This window comes from Myxine glutinosa, chromosome 5 (genome assembly GCF_964187855.1).
Source record: "Myxine glutinosa chromosome 5, kmMyxGlut1.1, whole genome shotgun sequence".
Lineage (NCBI taxonomy): Eukaryota > Metazoa > Chordata > Myxini > Myxiniformes > Myxinidae > Myxine > Myxine glutinosa.
This window is the reverse complement of record NC_136265.1, coordinates 4774419-4790501: the sequence shown is the minus strand read 5'-3', so window position 1 is coordinate 4790501 and position 16083 is coordinate 4774419. Positions and strand designations below refer to the sequence as shown.

Sequence of the window (16083 nt, the reverse complement as noted above, 5' to 3'; positions counted from 1 at the left end):
GGTGGGTCACCGAGTCATTTCCTGGTGTAGTACTTCATCTGCCTTTCCATGTATTCCATTGTGCACTTGGGATTTGGGATTTCATCAAGACATCTGTGGAAGTGTAACTCATTGGTTGGGACTAGTAACGGAGCAGGTAGTCCAGGTGGTTCGTAAGAATGTCAGGAATGTATCTCAGAACATGGAACCTGGGAGTTCTTTGTTCACCTTGTCACGACCCCAGGCTAACACACATTCCCAAGCCCGTACTATTGTTTTGGACATCGGGATGCAAAGAGGGTGAAGAAACTCCCCAGCAGGGGGGCGAGCGTGGATGACCTCGGAGCATTTAGCGGAGAGAGGATTAGCGCGGCAGTGCCCATATAAACGAGAACATACTTTGAGTCAACACACTTGTCATCAGAATCTCTGCCCAACGGAACGAACGAGTACGGAGCAAGGACAGCGCAGAAGACCGAAGAAGAAGAACCAACGACTTGAATTACCAAATTCGTTATTGTATTGTAGTTCTTTATTATATTGAAACAAGTGAATTATTAGTTAATAAAGCTTTGCTTTTGTAAAAGCTGTTTGGTCATATCGGAGCCTCCTGAGTCCTTTAACATTCCCGAACACATCCACGAGGGATTTGAAGGGTAGTAATCTGAGTTATTTCATACATCAGTATTAACGAATGCATAACAGCATGAAAGTAAACCTTTATTCATATTCCAATATACCGGTCCCCAAAATGAATCCAACCATTGATACCAAACATTCGGAAAAAACATTGCACAACATCTGTACGACACATACATCTGTTTCCTGTTTCGAACAAATTTATAAAAGCAAAACTTCCAACTCTTTGGCATCTCAAGAAGTTTGAAACCAAACCACCAAGCAGCAGCCGGCCAACAGCACCAGAGAAACGATCAGGTTCACTAGGCCGAAACCTTGTGTGTTGGAACATGTGACGGAACCTCCCGGGAAAGGAACCATTACACGATGATTCTGGGTGCGGATGGCCTGGGCTGCCCCTTCCCAGCGTCCAGGACCCTGCAGTCTGAATTGGTAGTTGGTAAGAGGTCCAAAGAAGATCTTTAATGCCAGGCCTGGGTCTTTCAGAAACAGAGGCAGTAAGCGTGGCCTTACTCCAATCTTACTGGCGAGGTCATCCGTGTAAGCAGGGCAATCTTCAATCTCAATGGTATGTCGCTTCAAGTTTGGGAACCTAATGTAGGAGAAAAAAAATCACCTTAGAATACAAGTCTTCAATCAGATGTTAAATCAATGCTCTTCATCCGACGGCCAGCGAGCCATATGCGGACCAATCGGCGCACTGCCACGGCCCTAGTGACGTGCTTTTGTTTCTTTTTAAACTGCTTTGAACAAAAGGAATTGCCAGATCTCCCACTTTTGTAAGTGTCAAACCAAATTCATGTTAACAGTTGATACACTTGGAATTTACTCATTTAAAATGTCCTTGGTAAACATTTGACAACGAATTATGCAAAATAGATTTGTATTGCAATACTGTCAGATAACTTCTGCAAAACATTTTTAAATGGATACACAGGAAGTAAGTTGTGTGGGTGCGGTCCACATATCACATTGATAGCTGCAGGTCTTCTAGAGCTCAGCCCCAAAACGTGCCCTGCCTCCCCAACACGTGCCCTACCTCCCCAACACGTGCCCTACCTCCCCAACACGTGCCCTGCCTTCGCAACACGTGCCCTGCCTTCGCAACACACGCCCTGCCTCCCCAACACGTGCCCTGCCTCCCCAACACGTGCCCTGCCTCCCCAACACGTGCCCTGCCTCCCCAACACGTGCCCTGCCTCCCCAACACGTGCCCTGCCTCCACAACAGGTGCCCTGCCTCCCCAACACACGCCCTGTCTCCCCAACACGTGCCCTCCCTCCCCAACACACGCCCTGTCTCCCCAACACGTGCCCTCCCTCCCCAACACGTGCCTTGCCTCCCCAACACGTGCCCTACCACCCCAACACGTGCCCTACCGCCCCAACACGTGCCATACCGCCCCAACACGTGCCCCTAACCCCACTGCCCCATAAAATGTTCTGAAGGCCTGCCACTACACAAAATGCCACAAAGCCCGACCGTCCCAACTTACCCCTCCCCACCCACACCACAGTTAAATCTCCACCACCAGTCTAACGTTCCGCTACCACAACTAAAGCTCCTCCCCCGTAGCAAATGCCCCTCTGCCACAACAAGCGTCCCACCACCCCACGCCTCATTGCCCCACCCTATGCCCCACCGCCCCTTCATGCTCCTCACCGCCCCTTCATGCTCCTCACCACCCCTTCATGCTCCTCACCCCTCTTCATGCTCCTCACTCCTCTTCATGCTCCTCACCCCTCTTCATGCTCCTCACCCCCTCTTCATGCTCCTCACTCCTCTTCATGCTCCTCACCCCTCTTAATGCTCATCACCCCTCCTTCTCGAAGATGGTGGTCCACCAATATTTGAGGTCTCCATTCATATACAGCATTTGATGTCCTTCCATTCGGTTTCCTGCTGCAGCTCTGGACATTATTCATTGTATACGTCATCAAAATGTTTCTCTTACAGGATTACTTCCATTCGTTTGTGTCTCTCACTTGCTGCTCTCTTTTCCATGTTGACAGGCCCCTTCCCATTCTGGAGATGGTGTACAACACCAACACCAAGGACATCGACTAATTCAAAAATGTAAACAATGGAAAGATGGTAAAAAAAAAAAAAAAATCTAAATTTAAAAAATAAAATATTTGAAAATGTAAATACATTTTCTGGTTGGTACACACAGCTCTTTTGCTCTTTTGCCAATGTGACTATTGAGACGACGCAACGTCTATGCCGCTGAATATGTCTGCTTGCAGAGGCTGTCTGGCAGGGACTGCGACCTCCCCTCTCCCAAAAGGATTTGGCCACCTCCTCCACAGCATCTGATAATGGTTCCTCCAGGAATACTTTCACAAAAGCTAAATCTCTCTCATGTACCGGTTTATCCCATCCTGTCTGCGGCGCAATCCTATCCATCCTCCTGGCACAAGGCCAATTAATCCTGTGGTCAGAAAGTTTCGGCGAAGCAACTTACTTTCTCAAGAGTGAATCAAATAACTGACCAAATACAGCATTGGAGCATCAGGAGGAACGTGGCGAGACAAAGATGGTCATCAGGAGGAACCTGGATAGATGAAGATGGAGTGATCAGGAGCAACCTGGATAGACAAAGATGGAGTATCAGAAGGAACCTGGATAGACAAATATGGAATATCAGGACGAACCTGGACAGACAAAGATGGGGTATCAGGAGAAACCTGGATAGACAAAGATGGGGTCATCAGGAGGAAACTGAACAGACAAAGATGTAGTCATCAGGAGGAACCTGGATAGACAAAGATGGAGTATCAGGAGGAACCTGGATAGACAAAGATGGAGTATCAGTAGGAACCTGGATACACAAAGATGGAGTATCAGTATGAAACTAGATACACAAAGATGGAGTATCAGAAGGAACCTGGATCGACAAATATGGAGTATCAGGAGGAACCTGGATAGACAAAGATGGGGGTGCCATGAGGAACCTGGATAGACAAAGATGGGGTATCAGGAGGAACCTGGACATACAAAGATGCGGTCATCAGGGGCAACCTGAATAGACAAAGATGTAGTCATCAGGAGTAACCTGGATAGACAAAGATGGAGTGATCATGCGGAACCTGGATAGACAAAGATTGAGTCATCAGGAGGAATCTGGATAGACAAAGATTGAGTCATCAGGAGGAATCTGGATAGACAAAGATGGAGTCATCAGGAGGAACCTGGATAGACAAAGATGGAGTCAGCAGGAGGAACTGATACAGGATTCGGGTTTCGCCTGGTACTCCTCTACCCTTAAACCCAGCCTGACCCAACTGAAAACAACATTACATCGTTACTTAAGGTTTGCACAAGGAAATCATCACATCCTTCCACAAGAAAGGTGCAGAAACAGATGATATCAACCAGAAGCAACCAAGCTAAAATTAAAATGAAGTCATGGAATACATCATTGCTGCTAACACAAATTACTTCCTGTTTTATTACAGCCTGATTGGTTTAGATTCCTTCCTGGTCACTCATCTCTGGACATCATTCTGCTCCTCTCTCATCAGCAATGTCTGGAGGCCCTCAATCTCAGTCAAGAGGTCAGAACCGTCTCCTCGGACATATCTCAAAACTTCAGGCCGGCTTTCTTCTATGTTCACCAAGATCCTTTCCTCCTGCTTACAAGGTCACCTTGATTTGTGTCTGATGCCTTTAATAGACCTCAGGCTGCTCTACTCACCAAGCTCTTTTCTTACTGCTCACAAGGTCACCTTGATTTGTGTCTGATGCCTTTAATAGACTTCAGGCCGCTCTGATCACCAAGCTGTTTTCCTAATGCTTACAAGGCCACCTTGATTTGTGTCTGATGCCTTTCAGAGACTTCAGGCCAGCACCCTTCTCTGCTCACCAAGCTCTTTTCCTACTGCTCACAAGGTCACCTTGATTTGTACCTGATGGCTTTAAGAGACTTCAAGTCGCTCTGCTCACCAAGCTCTATGCCTACTGCTTACAATGTCACCTTGTTTTGTGTCTGATGCCTTAAAGATATTTCAGGCCACTCTGCTCACCAAGCTCTTTTCCTACTGCTTACAAGGTCACCTTTATTTGTGTCTGACACCTTTAATAGACTTCAAGCCGGCATCCTGCTCTGCTCACCAAGATCTTTGCCGAAGGCTTACAAGGCCAACTTGATTTGTGTCTGATGCCTTTAAGAGACTTCAGGCCGCTCTGCTCACCAAGCTGTTTTCCTTCTGCTTACAAGGCCACCTTGATTTGTGTCTGATGCCTTTCAGAGACTTCAGGCCAGCACCCTGCTCTGCTCACCAAGCTCTTTGCCCACTGCTTACAAGGCCACCTTTATTTGTGTTTAACACCTTTAAGAGACTTCAGGCCCGTATCCTGCTCTGCTCTCCAAGCTCTTTTCCTACTGCTTACAAGGTCACCTTGATTTGTACCTGATGGCTTTGAGAGACTTCAAGTCGCTCTGCTCACCAAGCTCTATGCCTACTGCTTACAATGTCACCTTGATTTGTGTCTGATGCATTTAAGAGAATTCAGGCCGGTCTGCTCACCAAGCTCTTTTCCTACTGCTTACAAGGTCACCTCGATTTTTGTCTGATGGCTTTAAGAGACTTCAAGTCGCTCTGCTCACCAATCTCTTTGCCTAATACTTACAAGGTCACCTTGATTTGTGTCTGATGCCTTTAAGAGACTTCAGGCCAGCATCCTGCTCTGCTCACCAAGCTCTTTTCCTACTGCTTACAAGGTCACCTTTATTTGTGTCTGACACCTTTAAGAGACTTCAGGCCCGTATCCTGCTCTGCTCTCCAAGCTCTTTTCCTACTGCTTACAATGTCACCTTGATTTTTTGTGATACCTTTAAGAGACTTCAAGCCCGCACCCTGATCTGATATCCAAGCTCTTTTCCTACTGCTTACAAGCTCACCTCTATTTTTGTCTGATGGCTTTAAGAGACTTCAAGTCTCTCTGCTCACCAATCTCTTTGCCTAATGCTTACAAGGCCACCTTGATTTGTGTCTGATGCCTTTTAGAGACTTCAGGCCAGCATCCTGCTCTGCTCACCAAGCTCTTTTCCTCCTGCTTACAAGGCAACCTTGATTTGTGTCTGATGCCTTTTAGAGACTTCAGGCCGGCATCCTGCTCTGCTCACCAAGCTCTTTGCCTACTGCTTACAAGGTCACCTTTATTGTGTTTAACACCTTCAAGAGACTTCAGGCCCGCATCCTGCTCTGTTCTCCAAGCTCTTTTCCGACTGCTTACAAGGTCACCTCGATTTTTGTCTGATGGCTTGAAGAGAATTCAAGTCGCTCTGCTCACCAAGCTCTTTTCCTACTGCTCACAAGGCCGCCTTTATTTGTGTCTGATGCCTTTAAGAGACTGCAGGTCGTTCTGCTTACCAAGCACTTTGCCCAGTGCTTACAAGGTCACCTTTATTTGTGTCTGATGCCTTTAGAGACTTTAGGCCGGCATCCTGCTCTGCTCACCAAGCTCTTTTCTGACTGCTTACAAGGACACCTTGATTTGTGTCTGATGCCTAAAATATATTTCAGGCTGCTCTGCTCACCAATCTCTTTTCCTACTGCTTACAAGGCCACGTTGATTTGTGTCTGATGCCTTTGAGAGACTTCAGGCAGTTCTGCTCACCAAGCCCTTTTCCTCCTGCTTACAAGGCCACGTGGATTTGTGTATGATGCCTTTAAGAGACTTCAGGCCGGCATCCTGCTCTGCTCACCAAGCTCTTTGCAGACTGCTTATAAGGCCACCTTGATTTGTGTCTGATGCCTTTAAGAGACTTCAGGCCGCTCTGCTCACCAAGCTCTTTTCCTACTACTTACAAGACCACGTGGATTTGTGTCTGATGCCTTTAAGAGACTTCAGGCCGCTCTGCTCACCAAGCTGTTTTCCTCCTGCTTACAAGGCCACCTTGATTTGTGTCTGATGCCTTTAAGAGACTTCAGGCCGCTCTGCTCACCAAGCTCTTTTCCTCCGACTTACAAGGCCACGTGGATTTGTGTCTGATGCCTTGAAGAGACTTCAGGTCAGCATCCTGCTCTGCTCACCAAACTCTTTTCCTACTGCTTACAAGGTCACCTTTATTTGTGTCTGACACATTTGAGAGACTTCAGGCCGGCATCCTGCTCTGCTCACCAAGCTGTTTTCCTACTGCTTAAAAGGCCACCTTGATTTGTGTCTGATGCCTTTCAGAGACTTCAGGCCAGCACCTGCTCTGCTCACCAAGCTCTTTGCCTACTGCTTACAAGGCCACCTTTATTTGTGTTTAACACCTTTAAGAGACTTCAGGCCCGCATCCTGCTCTGCTCTCCAAGCTCTTTTCCTACTGCTTACAAGGTCACCTTGATTTGTACCTGATGGCTTTGAGAGACTTCAAGTCGCTCTGCTCACCAAGCTCTATGCCTACTGCTTACAATGTCACCTTGATTTGTGTCTGATGCATTTAAGAGACTTCAGGCCCGTATCCTGCTCTGCTCTCCAAGCTCTTTTCCTACTGCTTACAATTTCACCTTGATTTTTTGTGATACCTTTAAGAGACTTCAAGCCCACATCCTGATCTGATCTCCAAGCTCTTTTCCTACTGCTTACAAGGTCACCTCTATTTTTGTCTGATGGCTTTAAGAGACTTCAAGTCGCTCTGCTTACCAAGCTCTTTGCCTACTGCTTGCAAGGTCACCTTGATTTGTGTCTGATGCCTTTAAGAGACTTCAGATTGCTCTGCTTACCAAGCTATTTTCCTTCTGCTTACAAGGTCGCCTTTATTTGTGTCTGATGCCTTTCAGAGAAGTCAAGCTGCTCTGCTCACCAAGCTCTTTTCCTGCTGCTTACAAGGCCACCTTGATTTGTGTCTGATGCCTTTGAGAGAATTCATGCCTCTCTGCTCACCAAGCTATTTGCCTTCTGCTTACAAGGCCACCTTGATTTGTGTCTGATGCCTTTAATAGACTTCAGGCCGCTCTGCTCACCAAGCTCTTGTCCGACTGCTTATAAGGCCACCTTGATTTGTGTCTGATGCCTTTAAGAGACTTCCCGGTGTATACCCTGGATAAGAATAGGTACACCGTATCCCTGCGTGTCGTAAAAGACGACTAAGAGGGTTGGCGTCAGGAAGGGCATCCGGCCATGAAAAAAAAAACATTGCCTCAAAAAGGGAACCATGACAATTACAAGTACATATGGGCAGGGTACAGCCCGAAGTGGAGATCGGTTCCTGAGGTTTGGGACATGGAATGTAGGGACAATGACAGGGAGATCAGGAGAAGTGGTGGAAGTATTGGTCAGAAGAAGAGTGGACATATGTTGTGTGCAGGAGACGGGATGGAAGGGAAGTGGTGTGAGAATGGTGAAGGGTAGGCAGGGACAGAAATACAAGTTTGTGTGGCAAGGGTGTCCGGAGGGCGTGAATGGTGTTAGTGTCCTGTTTTCTGAGGAGTTTGTAGACAGTGTGGTGAGTGTGCGAGAGTGAGTGATAGGTTGATGATGGTGAAAATGATGATTGGAAAGCTCTTGGTGAACGTCATCTCGGGATATGCTCCGCAGGTTGGTCGAAGCGATGAAGAAAAGGACAAGTTCTGGTGTGCGATAGAGAAGCTGATGGAAAACGTGAAAGATGAGGAAGTTGTTGTGGTAGGAGGAGACCTAAATGGACATGTGGGAAGGAGTATGGATGGTTTTGACGGAGTTCATGGGGGTTACGGATATGGTGTGAGAAATGGAGAAGGTGAAAGGATTTTGGAGTTTGCTGATGGAGCTGATTTGTTGATTTGTAGTACTCAGTTCCACAAAGGGGATAATAAGCTTGTTACATACACGTCAGGTGGGTCGACGACAACCGTTGACTACCTGATGGTGCGTAGGCGAGATAGGGGGCACCTCCAGGACACAAAGGTGATCCCGGGGGAGGAGGCTGTTTCACAGCACCACTTGGTTGTCTGCGACGTAAGGGTGAAAGGTGCGAGGACAGCTCGGCGGATGAAGTACCAACCGAGAATGAAGGTGTGGAGGTTGAAAGAGGTGACAGTAAGGGAGGCATTAAAAGAGAGGCTGAGTAGGGTCGAGGATGATGTGGTTGAGCTTGAAAGTGGTTGGATGTCGATGAAAGCTAGTCTGTTGGGAGCCGTTGGTGAGGTATGTGGATGGACAAAAGGACCACCGAGGCACTCGGAAACATGGTGGTGGGATGATGAAGTTGGAAAGAGGATTGACGAGAAGAGGAAGAAGTTCAAGGAGTGGCAGAAGGCGAAGGGTACGGGAGCAGAAACAGCAGAGCCTGAAAGTTATAAGGCAGCCAGGAAGGCTGCAAAGAAAGAGGTAGCAAAGGCGCAGGAGGCATGTAGGAAAATGTTCGGAGAACGCTTGGATTCGGATGAGGGTCAGAAAGCAGTATTCAGGATTGCAAAGCAGATAGCGAAAGAGAGGTGTGATGTGATGGGGGTGAGTTGCTTGAAGGATGAAGTGGGACAAATCGTTGTCGGCCCAGATGGAATTAAAGGAAGATGGAAAAGATATATGGAAATGCTGTTGAATACAGAGAATGAATGGGATGGCAACATAGAGAGTAACCCAGTTTTAGGACCGGCAGAGAAGATAACTGAGAAGGAAGTTGAGGAAGCGATAAAAGCAATGAAGGGTAGAAAAGCGGGAGGGCCGACGGGAGTTGTGGGAGATATGTTGAATGCAGCAGGAAGTTGGGGTGTGAAGAGAATGACAGAGATCTGTAATCTGGTGGTGAAAGAAGGCCGCATTCCAGTGGATTGGGAACTGAGTATCCTCGTCCCTCTATACAAGGGGAAAGGTGACCCTCTGGAGTGTGGCTCGTACTGAGCGATAAAGTTATTGGAGCATGGAATGAAGGTATTGGAAAGGGTGTTGGAGAGGAGGATAAGGAAGAAAGTGAAGATCGACGAAATGCAGTTTGGATTCATGCCAGGAAGAGGAAGGACAGACGTGCTTTTCATTGTGAGGCAGTTGCACGAGAAGTACATGGAGAAGAGGAAGAAGTTGTTTCTTGGGTTTGTTGATCTGGAGAAAGCATTCAATAGGGTTCCACGCAAAGTATTGACATGGGCATTGAGGAAGTTAGGAGTGGAGGAATGGTTGATCAGAGTAGTGATGGCAATGTACAAAAGAGCGCGCACAGCTGTAAGGACGAAGGACGGGAACAGTGGTGAGTTTGAGGTGAAGGTGGGAGTGCATCAGGGGTCGGTACTAAGTCCACTACTATTTGTAGCTGTGATGGAGGTGCTGGCTCAGAACGTAAAGGAGGGTTTACCGTGGGAGTTGTTGTATGCAGATGATCTGGTGTTGATTGCGGAAAGTATGGATGGACTGAAGGAAAATATGAACACGTGGAAGGAATGTATGGAGACAAAAGGTCTGAAGGTGAATATCGGAAAGACGAAGGTGATGGCAAGTGGTAAAGCATGTGGTGAGGTGGAAAGAACTGGGAAGTGGCCCTGTGCTGTGTGTAGGAAGGGTGTCGGAGTGAACTCCATTCAAATGTAAGGTGTGCACAGAGGGAGCTGCAGATGGAGGAAATGTTGAGTTGGATCTTGGAGATGGCGTGAAGCTGGAAGGTGTGAAAACATTTTGCTACCTCGGAGACATGCTGAATGGAGAAGGTGGATCAGATTTGGCAACGGTTGCTCGAGTGAGATGTGCATGGAAGAAGTTTCGGGAACTGAGTGGCGTGCTGATGGTGAGGGGAGTGTCGTTGAAGCTGAAGGGAAAGGTGTATGCTGCATGTGTGAGAAGTGTTATGATTTATGGGAGCGAGACATGGGTCATGAATGTGGAGCAGCAACGAAGGCTGGAAAGGGTGGAAATGCGAATGGTTCGGTGGATGTGCGGAGTATCGTTGAGAGAGAGGAAGACAAATGATGAATTGCGAAAGATGATGGGAATAGCGCCTGTGATTGATGCTGTGAAGAGGAACAGGTTGAGATGGTTTGGTCATGTGTTGAGGAAGGATGAAAGTGACTGGTTGAGAAGAGTGATGGAAATGAATGTAGAAGGAAGTCGAGGATGGGGAAGACCAAGAAAGACTTGGCTAAAGATGGTGGAAGAAGAAATGCGGGCAAGGGGGTTAACAAGGAGAGATGCATAAAATAGGGCAAAATGGATAAGATTGTCATGGGGACCACAAGGCTAACCCCGGCTCAAGCAGGGAAAATGGCCTTTAAAATGCATGTTGTTGTTGTTGTTGTTTAAGAGTCTTCAGGCCGCTCTGCTCACCAAGCTCTTTGCCTACTGCTTACAATGTCACCTTGATTTGTGTCTGATGCTTTTAAGAGACTTCAGGCCGGTCTGCTCACCAAGCTCTTTTCCTACTGCTTACAATGTCACCTTGATTTGTGTCTGATGCTTTTAAGAGACTTCAGGCCGGTCTGCTCACCAAGCTCTTTTCCTATTGCTCACAAGGTCACCTCGATTTTTGTCTGATGTCTTTAAGAGAATTCAAGTCGCTCTGCTCACCAAGCTCTTTTCCTACTGCTTACAATGTCACCTTGATTTGTGTCTGATGCTTTTAAGAGTCTTCAGGCCGGTCTGCTCACCAAGCTCTTTTCCTACTGCTTACAAGGCCGCCTTTATTTGTGTCTGATGGCTTTGAGAGACTTCAGGTCGCTCTTCTCACGAAGCTCTTTGCCTACTGCTTACAAGGTCACCTTTATTGTGTTTAACACCTTCAAGAGACTTCAGGCCCACATCCTGCTCTGATCTCTAAGCTCTTTTCCGACTGCTTACAAGGTCACCTCGATTTTTGTCTGATGGCTTTAAGAGAATTCAAGTCGCTCTGCTCACCAAGCTCTTTTCCTACTGCTTACAATGTCACCTTGATTTGTGTCTGATGCTTTTAAGAGACTTCAGGCCGGTCTGCTCACCAAGCTCTTTTCCGACTGCTTACAAGGTCACCTCGATTTTTGTCTGATGGCTTTAAGAGAATTCAAGTCGCTCTGCTTACCAAGCACTTTGCCCAGTGCTTACAAGGTCACCTTGATTTGTGTCTGATGCCTTTAGAGACTTTAGGCCGGCATCCAGCTCTGCTCTCCAAGCTCTTTTCCGACTGCTTGCAAGGCCACCTTGATTTGTGTCTTATACCTTTAAGAGAACTCAAGCTGCTCTGCTCACCAAGCTCTTTTCTGACTGCTTACAAGGACACCTTGATTTGTGTCTGATGCCTAAAATATATTTCAGGCTGCTCTGCTCACCAATCTCTTTTCCTACTGCTTACAAGGCCACGTTGATTTGTGTCTGATGCCTTTGAGAGACTTCAGGCAGTTCTGCTCACCAAGCTCTTTTCCTCCTGCTTACAAGGCCACGTGGATTTGTGTATGACACCTTTGAGAGACTTCAGGCCAGCATCCTGCTCTGCTCACCAAGCTCTTTTCCTCCTGCTTACAAGGCCACCTTGATTTGTGTCTGACACCTTTGAGAGACTTCAGGCCGGCATCCTGCTCTGCTCACCAAGCTGTTTTCCGACTGCTTACAAGGCCACCTTGATTTGTGTCTGATGCCTTTCAGAGACTTCAGGCCAGCACCCTGCTCTGCTCACCAAGCTCTTTGCTTACTGCTTACAAGGCCACCTTTATTTGTGTTTAACGCCTTTAAGAGACTTCAGGCCAGCATCCTGCTCTGCTCACCAAGCTCTTTTCCTCCTGCTTACAAGGTCACCTTGATTTGTGTCTGATGCCTTTAAGAGAATTCAGGTCGCTCTCCTCACCAAGCTCTTTTCCTACTGCTTACAAGGTCCCCTTTATTTGTGTCCAGTGCATTTAAGAGACCTCAGGCTCCTATGCTCACCAAGCTCTTTTCCTCCTGCTTACAAGGTCACCTTGATTTGTGTCTGATGCCTTTAAGAGACTTCAGGCCGGTCTGCTCACCAAGCCCTTTTCCTTCTGCTGACAAGGCCACCTTGATTTGTGTCTGATGCCTTTAAGAGACTTCAGGCCGGTCTGCTCACCTAGCTCTTTTGCTACTGCTTACAAGGTCCCCTTTATTTGTGTCCAATGCATTTAAGAGACCTCAGGCTCCTATGCTCACCAAGCTCTTTTCCTCCTGCTTACAAGGTCACCTTGATTTGTGTCTGATGCCTTTAAGAGACTTCAGGTCGCTCTGCTCACCAATCTCTTTGCCTAATGCTTACAAGGCCACCTTTATTTGTGTCTGATGCCTTTAAGAGACTTTAGGCCGGCATCCTGCTCTCCAAGCTCTTTTCCTACTGCTTACAAGGCCACCTTGTTTTGTTTGTGTCTGATGCCTTTCAGAGAACTCAAGCTGCTCTGCTCACCAAGCTCTTATGCTACTGCTTACAAGGCCACCTTGATTTGTGTCTGATGCCTTTAAGAGACTTCAGGCTGCTCTGCTCACCAATCTCTTTTCCGACTGCTTTTTCGGCCACGTTGATTTGTGTCTGATGCCTTTTTGAGAATTCAGGTCGCTCTGCTCACCAAGCTATTTGCCTTCTGCTTACAAGGTCACCGTTGTTTGTGTCTGATGCCTTGAAAGTGTGAGAATGCATTTGCCGCTTCTGGTTTTGAATTTGGCACGGTTGTCAGTTATTGCACGGTTGTCAGCAGGTTGGTCCCATGTGCACGGGCTGGTGATTGAAGGGTCACACACACCTTGCAATGACGATACATTCATTCATTCTGGTGAACGTACTTGTGTGAATATATCTCTTGCTCTTGGGAAATCTCCTTCAGCATTTCTGCTTCGTCTGGCAAGGATATCAGGCCTGTAAAAGAACAAAAATCAAAACGTTGAACAAATATCCTTAACATCTAACAATACAGGTACAGTCTGCCCTTGGAGGCGTACTATATGATCTCCATTGCGACAAAGTAGTCTAACAGTGAAGGTCTGGTTAGTAAAAGAAGGAATTGGTGAAGTACCTCAAGGCAGAAGGCCTGTGATGAATTGCGTGGGTAACAACACTTTATCCATGAACACTTCCAATATTTCTCTCAAACACATGTTTCAATTCACAAGGTGTTAAACGAGCATAACGGTTGCTTGGCCTAAGACACCTGTGCAATTCCACACCCTAACACTCTCACCTGCTGTACATGAATTGCGAATGATACCACCATTTCCAAACATGACCTTTGGCCAACGAATCAACAAACACTGAGATATTTTACATCCACGACCTAACTGCACGTGATGTATCACAGCCGTCTTTATGTACCTATCCACGAGATGTGCTTTCTAGCTCACATGGAACGAAGTTCCAGGGGGTAATGGGATCGGTGTCGTCTGTCAGTCAGTCCGTAAACACTTGCAACTTCTTCTCGGAAACCGCTGATGGGATTGTGACCAAACTTGGCACAAATTATATTTGGTGTGTTGCCACTCAAGTTTGTTCGCAACATTAAAGAAAATCGGGGTGGAAGGGGGTCTACCGGGGGTCAAAGTGGATCCATATATTTTCTTTGATATTTGCTTTCTTGTCTCAAACTATACTGTCGTGTGATTCCCCTCGGTGAATACCGGGGAATCACGTATAGCAAATCGAGCGTTATTCGAGGCGTTATTCAATAGCGAATCTATATTATAATAGGCTACGGTGATTCTGTCTGTCTGTCTGTCTGTCCGGGGGTGTGGCTTACTCCGTTTACAGAGTAGCTCCACCCATTCTTGGAGAGGCTTCATGTAAACAAATATCCACCATTTTATTAACTCGAATAGCTTTGAGGCCTGTTTAGTTAGGCCCGTGCTGTCTTTCTCTCTCACGCAGGTTTATTTCAACTCTAATTCGATATATCATTTCATTTTTAACAGTCGCTAACATAGTTTTAGACTCGGTTGAAAAAAACGGGAAGAGAATCCCATGAACGTTTCTGTTTATAGAACGAAATGATTTCTCAAAGGCCTGTAAAATAAAGCCCATTCATTGAGTCACCCTGACGATTTTATCTCGAATTCACCCTCTGATTTATTTTTTATCGATGGTTTTAGAATCGGGGTCAGAAATAATTGCGAACATTCACGCACACACGGGAAATTGCCGAGATATATTTTTAAATTTGCGCCACGATGACACATGAAAATACACCGCCTAAAATAACAGTCGGGGAAAATGTCGACTTATTATAAATTCGCTTTTTCTTTTCCGTTAAGATATATTACTTTTACCTTTCATGAGAGTCGGCACAAAAACGACATATATATCTTCGTTCTTTCTTATTTCATTCAACATTATTATCCGGAAGTAAAATATGTTTCAGAAAATTATTACCAAGAGATATTTCTTCGTTTTTTTTTATTCGTTATGTGCGCATACACTTTAAATAGGTTTATTTGAAATCTTTAATTTTCACAATGTAATTTACTTGCCATTTGTCATTTGATGATTACGAGACACTTCCTCTTGAGGATCGTGACAATTCATACGTTGCGTGGAAACTTCCATTTCCAAAATGAATGAGACGATCGATGAAGAACGCAGACTTGAACAGGATGCAGCAAGAAAACGAATGAGACGGGCGAAAAACGAGAGAAACGAGACGGGAAAAAGCCGATTGGAGAGGAGAGTGAGGAGTGATTGGAGAGGCGAGTGAGGAGCGATTGGAGAGGCGAGTGACGAGCGATTGGAGAGGAGTGTGAGGAGGTATTGGAGAGGAGTGTGATGAGGTATTGGAGAGGAGTGTAAGGAGGTATTGGAGAGGAGTGTGAGGCAGTATTGGAGAGGAGTGTGAGGAGGTATTGGAGAGGAGTTTGAGGAGGAATTGGTGAGGAGGGATTGGAGAGGAGTGTGAGGGGGTATCGCAGAGGGGTTGGAGAGGAGCGAGGGGTTGGAGAGTGAGGCCCAATTGGAGAGGAGAGTGAGGAGAGATTGGAGAGGCAAGTGAGGAGCGATTGGAGAGGTGAGTGAGGCATGATTGGAGAGGAGAATGAGGAGCGATTGGAGAGGAGAGTGAGGCGCGATTGGAGGGGAGTATAAGGGATTGGAGAGGAGTGTGAGGGATTGGAGAGGAGTGTGAGGGATTGGAGAGGGGTGTGGGGGATTGGAGAGGAGTGTGAGGGATTGGAGAGGAGTGTGAGGGGTTTTGGAGAGGAGTATGAGGGGTTTTGGGAGGAGTGTGAGGGGTTTTGGGGGGAGTGTGAGGGGTTGGAGAGGAGTGTGAGGGGTTGGAGAGGAGTGTGAGGTGTTGGAGAGGAGTGTGAGGGGTTGGAGAGTAGTGTGAGGGGTTGGAGAGGCGTGTGAGGGGTTGGAGAGGAGTGTGAGGGGTTGGAGAGGAGTGTGAGGAGTTGGAGAGGAGGGTGAGGGGTTGGAGAGGAGTGTGAGGAGGTATTGGAGAGGAGTGTGAGGAGGTATTGGATAGGAGTGTGAGGAGGCATGAGGGTGGAGAGAGGAGAGTGTTAGGTGGAGAGGAGTGAGGGGTCACATATGTGAAATAAATAAATTGTGTTCATTACACCATTCCTGGATCTGATGAATTGCCAGTAACCATTTTGTAAAAATGAATGTGCAGC

At 46.8% G+C, this 16083-nt stretch overlaps 1 protein-coding gene across 11 annotated transcripts in view; it reads right to left on the bottom strand.

Annotated features, from left to right (window-relative positions):
• Positions 1 to 489: 489 nt before the first annotated feature.
• Positions 490 to 16083, bottom strand: part of LOC137428021 (flavin-containing monooxygenase 5-like) — a 126761-nt gene continuing 111167 nt past the window's right edge. For 7 of the 11 annotated variants that reach the window (XM_078777510.1, XM_068117934.2, XM_078777511.1 and 4 more), the window contains 2 exons: positions 13270 to 13342; positions 490 to 1210 (listed from right to left, as the gene is read on the bottom strand). In XM_078777510.1, coding sequence (XP_078633636.1) covers positions 853 to 1210; positions 13270 to 13342 — 431 coding nt within the window. In that variant the 3' untranslated portion in view covers positions 490 to 852. Of the gene's footprint in view, positions 1211 to 3082; positions 3207 to 13269; positions 13343 to 16083 lie in introns of all 11 variants that reach the window. The other 4 variants (XM_078777513.1, XM_078777512.1, XM_078777514.1 and 1 more) reach the window with 1 other exon arrangement.